Source organism: Tasmannia lanceolata, unplaced genomic scaffold (genome assembly GCF_043159265.1).
Source record: "Tasmannia lanceolata isolate RefF3 unplaced genomic scaffold, GAP_Taslan_0.1 ptg000002l, whole genome shotgun sequence".
Taxonomy (NCBI): domain Eukaryota; kingdom Viridiplantae; phylum Streptophyta; class Magnoliopsida; order Canellales; family Winteraceae; genus Tasmannia; species Tasmannia lanceolata.
In genome coordinates, this window is record NW_027518679.1 from 31,501,820 (window position 1) to 31,512,530 (window position 10,711).

Genomic DNA, 10,711 nt, shown 5'->3' on the forward strand with positions numbered 1-10,711 from the left:
CTAGAGTTGGTTCAGTTGGGCATCATTGGATTGCTGTGATAAAACCACTATACTCGGGTTTCAATCCCCGAATAATCATCCTCCGCATCCGTGTTACCGAAATTCTGGACTCTTCGTCGAGTTGCGTTATTTCATGACAAATCTTATTCACTTTCATGAAATACTCGGGAATCGTCTTATTCCCCTGAGATACAGAGCCTATCTCGTTCTCAAGCATCTGGACTCTAGTATCGTTTGTCTTTGAAAAAAAAGTGGCAAAGACATCCCATGCTTCCTTCAGCGTCTTGGCATCTCGAATATAATCGAGAAAATCCCTCTGAATGGTTGCCCTCAGCACGAACATAGCTTTACCGGCTTTGATCTTCCACTTCCTCAAAACCTCTGCGTTTTCGCCAACTCCATTAGGAGAAGTGGTTTCTGCACCGTTCACTATTTCCCATAAATCTTGCCATTGGAGATAAGACTCTATGCAAGATTTCCAGTATAAATAATTTGAATTATTCAACTTCTCAATTCCGTTGACGGAATTAGCGAAATCCATCTCTTTGATCGAGCTTCTGACGAGTAGCGAACTTGAAGTTGGATCCCGAAACTACAACTTCTACGTCTGATCCCTAAGCACAAACGTATCGGATCTCGTCCCTAGAGACTTGATCGTCCTCCTTTGGCTTTTGTTCACTAGTCCCAGACTAGTGGCTTCTTCAAAGATCGTTCACCGTTCCTGACGGATGAATTCGACGTCCGTACACCGATCCCGGACCGGTGGCTCTGATACCACTTGTAGAAAACAAGGATCAAATCACAAAGATTTGATACCCTTGTTTAAACACAAAGATAAACAAAAACAACAAGCAACACCCACAAATCACCAAAGGAGAGAGAGGGAGAGAGACCTTTGAATATAATATTCAAATAAACACAACCGTGTACCAACTTTTCTCTTCTCTGCCAATTCACAAAACCATTCAAGTTTTTTTTTTTTTTTTTAAATCTCTCTGCTGCTATTAACGTGTTCTATGTATTCCTTTTCCAACTCTCTACTCTATGCTATAACGATCATTCTTTTGCTTTTTATAATCAAAGCCAGGATAAAACCTTATTCTATTAAGACTCAAAGTCCTGGGATAAAACCTTATTCTATTAAGACCCAAAGTCCTACTCTATCTCAACCAAGAGACTGAATAATAGAAACTTATTCTAACTTAAATAACACTCCAAACTTGACAAGGGCTAACTATCCAAGAAACCTAAAACAACTATTGGTCCTAGTTTAACTAGGATTCAACAATGCTCGTGTGGCCGGCACAGTGGAGAGAGTCGGGGATGACTCTCAACAAGTGTTGCCATCGTTCACATTTGCACTTGCCCTCTTATGAGAATTTTAACTGTGCAAAATGTAAGTACCCGATGAAGGAACCAATTTGAAATGGATTGTGACCGAGATCTAGTAAGTAAGATCCGAAGAATTAACACTCCAAAAACCAATACAACCCATGAAATGGATCGTGACTAGGATCCATTAACACCCCTGGAACAATATTGCTATGGAAATGATATCAGCACAAATCATATTTTGATATTTTCACTAACCCATCTTGTCTTTTAGTATTTGAAGAGCTGTCAAAAGGTTATTGCATTTCCCAAAAAGCTCTCACGGGCCGATTAAAGAAAAAAAGAAAGCTGGGTTTATCAAAATATGGTTGTGCTTATCATGGTTTTAAATTTCGGTTCCGGGCTCAGCCGAAATTCAGTACAAAGATACAAAATTTCATTTGTTTTGAGCCGAAATTTCCAATTCGGTTGGTAATTTCGGCCGAAATTCGGTAAAAAAAAAGTGCATTTTATCAAAATTTCGACCGAGATTTGGAAGATTTTGTACATTTCGGTTTCTGTATTGACCGAAATTTCGTACGAAATTTAAAACCATGGTGCTAATAACATTACCCTATTTCTAATGTGTGATGTGTCTGTGTTCTTTTCGAAATTAGAACCCAAGTAGTACCATTTTTTACTCCCTGCAATGAAGATTCTGATAAAAGAGAGGGGTTTATTTACCAAAACAAAGGGGTATAGAAGTTACCGTTATTTCTCTGCGTGGGTAAATTGTCTATTTAATCTGTATGCCACGTGTCGATCATCCAGACAAGCCCCCCGATTTTATAATTTTAGAAGAGAGAGAGGCAGAGAGCAATATAAAAGGGGAAAAACAAAACCGATTTTCGAGCAGCGAAATCAGGGCAACTTCAGAAAAAATGGAGAACCCTTTTTTAAATTCTAGAAAATCCATAACGGCCACTTTTTTTCATCTCCTTTGCTTTCTTATGGCTCCTCTTCTATACCTGTCTCTTCTTTTGTCTTTCCTGCTTTTCATTTCTAAATAGAATTCAAGAAAGAACTCAAACAATCTCCAGCTTCACCTTCTAGGTACCTCTTTTTTCTTCTTTTTTTGAACTTTTTCTCCATTTTGGCTTCTGGGTTTTTGGTCTAGGTATCTCTTTTGTTGAAAATTTTGGAAAGGAAAAATATTTCTAAAAGTTCCTACATTTTTTTGTTACACATGAAAAAAGATACCTTGAACCCACCTTATGCAATTTGCACTTAGAGTGACCTTCATTTATGCCAATATCTTTATAAATCACCCATGATCCTATCATTTCCCTCTAAATTATCGAAAGAAAGAAAAAAATCTGTCAGAAATATTTTTTTTGCAATTCAAATGGGGCCTTAGTGAGTTTGTTAGTTTTAGTGATTGTTTTTCTCTGTAGGGTTTTGTTTATTCTTGTTATTTTGTAATGGGGGTTTTTTTTTTTTTTTTTTGAAATAATGTATACCGTTTTTATTCCTATGTAGTTTGACGGTTTCTTTGCCAATACATTGTCATATTGTTCTGTTATTTCTCTCTTCTGGGATTTGCTGGTTTGCATTTTCTATATTTTTTTTTTCAAGTTTCTCTCCTTAGTTTAGCTGATTGTTCATTTTTGTTTCATGTTTATGCTTCTCCCTGACAATTTTGTGTGTTTTCTCTTCTGGGTTTTGTTGATATTTTCTCTTTCTGTTTTTTCAAATTTTGATATCGTTTCAAAATTTTCTCTTCTTGGGTTTTTTTTTTGTCTAGTTTCTAAATGTTATTCTATTTCTATTTTTTTCTGGGTCTTGTTTTTTTTTTTCAATCATGGTTTTTAGTTTTTGTCCAACACTAACTCTCTTTTTTTATCCTCGGTTTTCTTGTTTCATAATTCTCTGCATTTCCCCTGTTTCGCTTATGGGCTCAATCTGTTTTTGTCTCCTTTTCCAACCATGACTTATTTTTTCTAACATTTTCTGTTCTTATTCTCTTTGGTTCTGCTGATTTTTGTGCCTTCAACATTGTTATTTTTTCCCTCAGTTTTTGTTGTTTCATAATTCTCTGCTTTTGCCCCCTGTTTCTCTTATGGGCTTAATCTCTTTTTGTCTCTTTTTCCAATCATGACTTATTTTTCCTAGCATTTTCTGTTCTTACTCTCTTTGGTTCTGTTGATTTTTGTGCCTTCAACATTGTTATTTTTTCCCTCAGTTTTTGTTGTTTCATAATTCTCTGCTTTTTCCCCCTGTTTCTCTTATGGGCTTAATCTCTTTTTGTTTCTTTTTCCAATCATGACTTATTTTTTCTAACATTTTCTGTTCTTACTCTCCTTGGTTCTGTTGATTTTATGTCTTCAACATTGTTATTTTTTCCATCGGTTTTTGTTGTTTCATAATTCTCTGCTTTTTCCCCCTGTTTTTCTTATGGGCTTAATCTGTTTTTGTTTCTTTTTCCAATCATGATTTATTTTTTTCCCACAGTTTCTGTTATAACTCTCCTTGGTTCTATTGATTTTGTATCTTTAACATTTGTTTTTTTTTTTCTTCAAGTGAAATCGCTATCGGTCCGAACATTCACTGCAGGAAAACCTCTGGCACAGGCATGGTTTTCCCGGCCGAAAATAAAGCTCCTGTCGTGTTTTCTGTCTCTGCTTCTGCTCTTGGTAAGTTTTTTTCTCTTCTCCTTTTTACCTTCCAAAGATCACATTTTTTACATATTTTTCGGCGGTGCTTATGTTAGAATTTTCATTTTATCTCTTCTTAGACTTAAGGTCATTAGATGTGGAGAAAGAGGAAAAAGAGGTTGTCGATGGATCCTCCCCTAGAGGAGTTCTTGAGGATTGTATGAGAAGTTTAGAATCTGAAACAAGTTCCTCTAAACCCAGCACCTCATCATATTCCGAATCTTTGGCAAGTCCGACTGTCCCTTCTCAATGGCGTGGATTCTTCCGATTATGGAGAGAGAGATCGATGAGGCGCTTGTCCACCTTCCCCCCGAGGGGGGTTCCGAAAATCCACAAAAGGAATAGAAGTAACAGAGAGAACCAGACCACAGAACCTACTCTATGTAACAATCTTGAAACCTGCTGTTTCAAGCCTTCTTGGATCAACTTCAGTCATGCTGAGCTCCGAGAAGCGACTAACAATTTCAGCTCTGGTTTGTTTCTGTTTTGATTTTGAACTTGAATTTGAATTCTCTATTGTTAAGTGTGAAACAACCAATCACTCCAAAAGCTTAAGCTAATTAGGGTTGGTGTTATTTAATCATTTATACTTCAACACTGCCCCTCACGTGTGGCCCCTCTTTTTTTTTTCGTTGGCCGTACATGTGGCACATGTGTTCCCTCATTTGGGTTGGCTGCATACATGGATTTTTAATATCAAGGAGTTGTTGGGTTTTGAATCCAGGACCTGTCATTAGGCAAAAGCTCTAATCCAGGCCAAACAACCAATTACTCCAAAAGCTTAAGGTGTTAGAGTTGGTGTTATTTAATCCTTTATACTTCAACAGTTTGAATCTGTTTTGGTTTTGAATTTGAATTTGAAATCTCTATTGTGAAGTTAATGGTTTGATAGAAGTTATTTTCTCATTTTCTATATCTATTTGTTAGAAAACGTGATCGGAATGGGCGGTTTTGCTGAAGTTTACAAGGGATGTCTACAAGACGGGCAGCTTGTGGCGATCAAGCGGCTGACTCGAGGAACGTCGGAAGAGAGGATTGGCAATTTTTTAGCTGAGCTTGGTATTATAGTTCATATTAATCATCCCAATGCTGCTAAGTTGATTGGATTTGGTATTGAAGGGGGAATGCACCTTGTTCTTCAGTTATCCCCACATGGGAGCTTAGCTTCCCGACTACATGGTATTCTTATCAGTCCAAAATTTTGTAGGTTTTTGGCTGGTGTGGGTTTATTCTCATTTTGTTTTTTATTTTCAGGATCAAAGGAGAAACTGGAATGGAGAATCAGATATAAAGTTGCTTTAGGAACAGCCGAGGGCCTTCAGTATCTTCACGAGGGTTGCCAGAGACGCATCATTCATAGAGATATCAAGGCTGCAAATATCTTGCTTACGGAGGACTTTGAACCTCAGGTACCCTACTAATTGGGTGAATTATGTAATTATGTGCTAAAACCAAGAATTCCAAGAAATATATTTTTCATAATTCTTGACAACTAGTACTAGTGTCAGAAGAATTGTAGAAGAAGAACTAGAAATGTTATTATTGTTGTTTAGAAGTTAGAAATGTAGAAGAAGAACTAGAAATGTTGTTATTGTTGTTTAGAAGTTAGAATTCCCCTTCTCAATTCCATGAATTATAAATAGAAATTTGTTTTCTTATTTCAATTTCCTTGGCAAGAAAAACTAGGTTGTGAAAATCTAGGAAGAAAAGCCAACAGTTCTGGTGTTTTTGTTGTTTTGTGATTGGGTTTTCCATTCCACTACACCCAACTGTTTCGAAATTTTCATAAGGAAATTGAAATTTTACATTCTGATTAATCACTAGATTTTCAATGACCAAAAGAAAGTATAAAATTGTTTCCTGTTTTAGAGTCCGTTAATATAGGAAGGACAGGTTCAGTCATTGTTGGTGGTTTCTCTGATGCAATCAATGAAATTATTCGACTTCTTTTCTTTCATCAAATTGGTTGAAGTCTACTGAACCCATAATCAATCTCTGAACAATGGCAGTTTTGCCTAAGTTTAAATAAAGTGTCTTTTTTTCCTGGATTTGGAGTTTAAACACAGGAATTCAGCAGAAATAACATTTCTAGCAATCACTTAATTTCAGATTTGCGACTTCGGCCTTGCAAAGTGGCTACCAGATCAATGGACTCACCATACTGTGTCCACATTTGAAGGGACGTTTGGGTGAGTAAATCATAAAAAATTAACATGGCAATCTACAACTTTTACAACATCTTGAGCGTTGTAGAAGTTTTCATCCTGGTGATGATACCCTATTACGTTCTTTCGATAATGGCATTCTGCTCATAAACTTACATCTTTTTGGTTGGAATGTGATTGCTTTTTGGGAATTGTAACAGCCTCTTAACACCCAAATAATTCTGATATTGTTGTTTCTTCTTACCATGCAGCTACCTTGCTCCCGAATATTTCATGCACGGCATAGTTGACGAGAAAATTGATGTCTTTGCTTTTGGGGTACTCATGTTAGAGCTCATCACTGGACGGAAAGCAGTAGATTCCTCACAACAAAGCCTTCTGATGTGGGTAGGTTTTGCTTAGATTTTAGCCTTACCTTTCAAAATTTCAATTTCAATTGATCATGTGGAGTAGGTTTTGCTTAGAATTTAGCATTACTTTTCAAATTTTCAATTTCAATTGATCATGTGGATTCAAATTGTTTCAACCATTTCTTGTTTAGGCAAAACCTTTGCTCGAAAAGAATGATATGAGGGAGCTTGTCGATCCTTCTCTTGGTGATGCCTATGATTCTCAGCAAATGAACTGCGTGGCATTTGCAGCTAGTTTGTGCATACAACACTCATCAATTCTGCGACCTCAAATGAGTCAGGCATGTTTGGATATAAAATTAAGAGAAGAGTGTAACTCTAGATCTAATAGAAGTATATAAATTTAATTGTGCAAGATCACTAGAATACAAAAGAAGATTGGAAATAACTTACCTTGATTGGCCATGGAGGAGATCTACTTTTGGTCAGAGGCCATCTTAGAGTTTAACCCGTAATAGAACTCTATTTGGCTTTATCAAATCAACAAACTACTTATCCTAGTGTAGTTGAAATTAGAGCTGCACTAATCATCCACGTCTTAAAAAGGGTGAGACGCTCTGATTACCCTTATCTTATAATACCCTTTGCTGATCACTTTGGTCAATGGGTAGCTCCAGTGATTTCACACTATCTCATTCATCAATCTAGACCATTTGTCTTAAACCAATGGTTGTCCACATAAAATCATACAAAGAGAGCATATGAAAATGAACAAGTTATTCTTATTGATCAAGACTAATGCAATGAAAACAAATCTATTTTCAAAGTTCAAACTCAAATTACTAAGTCACATCACAAAAAAGAAAAATATGGATTGATTCGTGTGGTTGTTGGATGCAGGTTGTAAAGCTTCTGAAAGGTGAAGGGAATTTAGAGTCCATGAAGCTAAGTCAGGGGCGTGTTCTCCAAAGGACCTACTCAGAAGAGCTTCTTGACATGGAAGAATACAATTCAACAAGGTATCTTAGTGATCTTAATCGACACAAGCAGATAGCTTTGGACATATGAAACCATCAATATCCATGTATGTTGATGAACTGTTGAGAATGAGGAAATGTGTTAATGCTCTTGGAATTTGGAAATATAAGTCATTCATGTCATATAAAAATATGGGATTTGGTATTACCACTCCCACTGTCAGGGCATGTATATTGCTTAACCCAAATTTGGGAGAACTAAATAAATACAAAATAACTTGGAAAAATATCTGATAAAGATTACAAAGTTCAAAATTTTCTTGTCTTGAGAGATTTCTTTTTTGTGGGATATCTCAGATTAGGTTGTTCTTGACCATATTTGTTCCAATAAAGTGCTTCACTGCTGCAATCCAATGCACGCACAGAAAGAGAGAGAGAGAGAGAGAGAGAGAGAGAGAGAGAGTAAAATGACTACAGCTTCCCCATTGATAACTGTTAACTAACCAACTTCTCCAAAAGCTTAAGCTGTTGGAGAAAGGAGTTATTTATCTTTTATACTTTAACACTCCCCCGCACGTGTGGCCCACTTGGCAAACACGTGGCACATGTGGTCCCACTTTGGGCTGACCATCGCATGTGGATTTTTACTATCCGGGAGGTTTGAACTCGAGACCATTGGCTTTGATACGATGTTAACTAACCAACTTCTCCAAAAGCTTAAGCTGTTGGAGAAAGGTGTTATTTATCTTTTATTAACACTCGAAAGGTGTTATTTATCTTTTATACTTTAACACTCCCCCGCACGTGTGGCCCACTTGGCAAACACGTGGCACATGTGGTCCCACTTTGGGCTGACCATCGCATGTGGATTTTTGCTATCCGGGAGGTTTGAACTCGAGACCATTGGCTTTGATACGATGTTAACTAACCAACTTCTCCAAAAGCTTAAGCTGTTGGAGAAATGCGTTATTTATCTTTTATACTTTAACAATAACCATGAATATGGATAATTCCTTTGCTAAATTGACACCTTGCTTGATGCTTAGAGCTTCATCAATATAGTGATTTTCTAATTCATTGTAAAGCCATCTAGTTTCCTTTGATAGGTTGGAATTCATCACCACTTTTGGGCAAAGGTTGAAATTCAAATAATCCATGTTCCATAAAGCTATAAAACAACTAGATCTCTAGAGAGTAAGTTCCTTCCCTAGGAGAAACTTAAACTGGGGTGTTTCAGCTGTCTTTTCTAGGAGAAACTGTATACACCTTTTCCTTTGTTTTGAGATCAGTAAGGATGAAGTTTGAACTTCTGACCTCAATGCTTCATGCTTGAAGAGACTGAACTTTCTGATGACTCAGTTCATAAAAAAAAATCAATGAAAAATAAAAATAAATCTCACAGCTTCTTAATATACACAACTTCTAGTCCTTATGCTTCTCTCCTGATAAACTTGGACTATCTCTCCGTGTCTTTCCAAGTAGCAGGTTTGTGATTTCAGCTTCTCTTTTAGTGTGTCATGGACACATTCTGTTGGATTTTGTATCCATATTAAAGTTTCAAATATTAATAATTGGGCCAAGGCTTTTAAGGTGGCTTTTCATATTCCTTGAAATTCCAAAGGGATAAGTGAAGAGTTAGAGACTAATGAATCTATTTAATTGTTTACATTATTAGATTCACGATAAGCTTTGACTCTTTGTGAGACTCTTCATGTTCCATTAATGGTGACTCTTTGCTTCTCTCACTAGTGGTGTGCCTTTAGTGCTCTCATTAAGGATGATTCCAAAATAATGAAGAGACTCTTAGCTAACTTCTATTAGGAGAGAAAAAGTACAGCTTTTCTAATAGAGAGAAAAGAGAAGATATAGTTCTCTACCATTGTTGTGTTGTGAGAAAGGAAAAGCCAACCAAGTGTGTGTCCCATATTTGGTGTGATTTGCTCCACCATTTCTGTGTGAGATTAAGGTCTACACAAGAAGCCTCAAAGTATTTTGTAAAGCCCGATTTGCTTAACTAGAGAGACTCGAAGCTTTGCCTTCAAAGTGTTTGGTAGGTGCACACCAACACTTAGTTATTGTTCCTGGAGACGGTTAGGTTGTCAGATCGTTGCATTGAAATAGGGCCGAATAACGTCTTAAGCGAAGCGTTCAAGGACGTACGGGGATTATCTATTTATGGTTTGGTCTTTTCACTTTTCCCTAAGATCATATTTTGCAGTTTGCATTTTATAGTTTCCCTTATTTGCACCAACACATTCCACTGGAAGATGAGGTAGATGACAAAGGTGATGAGGAATAAAAAATCAAATTTATCAAAGACAACATGGCAAGAGATTTATTGGACACTAAATTAGACAAAGATCTCCATCTAGAGGGATTTTCTCCCTTAAGGCTAAAAATGAGTTACCATGCCCCCGCTCTGATACCACTTGTTGGTATGGGGTAGAACTCACGCTTAGAAGTTACCCGTTAAGGGGGGGGGGGGGGGGGGTGTTGTGGGTGGGTGGGTTGTCAAAATCCTTATAAGCTCATGGGATCTTTGCTTTCACGTGGAACCCCAATAATCCAATAATCGGTTTGGCATTCACAATTCTCAAACAAATCCGTATTGATGCTTTATCACGCTGCGCGGTACTCATCAGTGAACGTATGGTATATGGAGATATTTATACTTCTTTTCATATCCGGATTTTTTAATTTATTTTTATTTTATTTTGGATTTCTAATTCTAAGTATTTATTACTGACGAGGCATAGCAATTGCACCTATCAAGACAACAAAAAGAATTATACAGCCGAGTTCAAATGGAAGATAAAAATCTTTTGATAAATGAATCCCAATTTGTTGAACATTACTTATCAGGTCCTTCTCTATAATCTGGTTTGATCCTGTAGTCCAAATAATCCCATACCATGACTTTCGAGTATTACAGGGCCATAATCATTGATAATCTAGGCAATGGTAATCCATTTTTTATGAACACAAGCATTCAAGTGGTGTTCGATTAGCAATGACGAGAGGGCATTCCCTTAATTAGATAGATCACAATGTGTCAAGAGGGGGAACTGTGCCGCGAAATGGCGCTTAGCAAACCCCTAACTTCTAAATTAGTAGTGGGCAAATGGGTAACTAAGATAATGTAGTGGGGCCTACCTTTTTTTTTTTTTTTTTTTTTTCCGATGATCCGAACTGTT

General features: G+C 36.9%; 2 protein-coding genes across 2 annotated transcripts; one reads left to right on the forward strand and one right to left on the reverse strand.

Annotated features, from left to right (window-relative positions):
* Positions 1 to 22: 22 nt before the first annotated feature.
* LOC143890562 (uncharacterized) lies at positions 23 to 541 on the reverse strand. Its single transcript, XM_077395287.1, has one exon. The coding sequence runs from the start codon at positions 539 to 541 to the stop codon at positions 23 to 25; it is 519 nt and encodes a 172-aa protein (XP_077251402.1).
* Positions 542 to 2,221: 1,680 nt separating this feature from the next.
* LOC143869483 (receptor-like cytosolic serine/threonine-protein kinase RBK2) lies at positions 2,222 to 7,817 on the forward strand. Its single transcript, XM_077376274.1, has 9 exons — positions 2,222 to 2,424; positions 3,892 to 4,004; positions 4,106 to 4,498; positions 4,953 to 5,204; positions 5,280 to 5,434; positions 6,135 to 6,214; positions 6,442 to 6,577; positions 6,732 to 6,881; positions 7,441 to 7,817. The coding sequence occupies exons 2-9, from the start codon at positions 3,944 to 3,946 to the stop codon at positions 7,606 to 7,608; spliced, it is 1,395 nt and encodes a 464-aa protein (XP_077232389.1). The 5' UTR covers positions 2,222 to 2,424; positions 3,892 to 3,943; the 3' UTR covers positions 7,609 to 7,817.
* The last annotated feature ends 2,894 nt before the right edge of the window (positions 7,818 to 10,711 follow it).

Bases quoted from the DNA above. Each gene is read 5' to 3' on its own strand.
- LOC143890562 (XM_077395287.1), bottom strand. From the start codon at position 541: ATGGATTTCGCTAATTCCGTCAACGGAATTGAGAAGTTGAATAATTCA.
- LOC143869483 (XM_077376274.1), top strand. From the start codon at position 3,944: ATGGTTTTCCCGGCCGAAAATAAAGCTCCTGTCGTGTTTTCTGTCTCT. The intron at 5,205-5,279 runs GTATTCTTATCA...TTTTATTTTCAG, and splicing joins CTTAGCTTCCCGACTACATG to GATCAAAGGAGAAACTGGAA. The intron at 6,578-6,731 runs GTAGGTTTTGCT...TTTCTTGTTTAG, and splicing joins AACAAAGCCTTCTGATGTGG to GCAAAACCTTTGCTCGAAAA.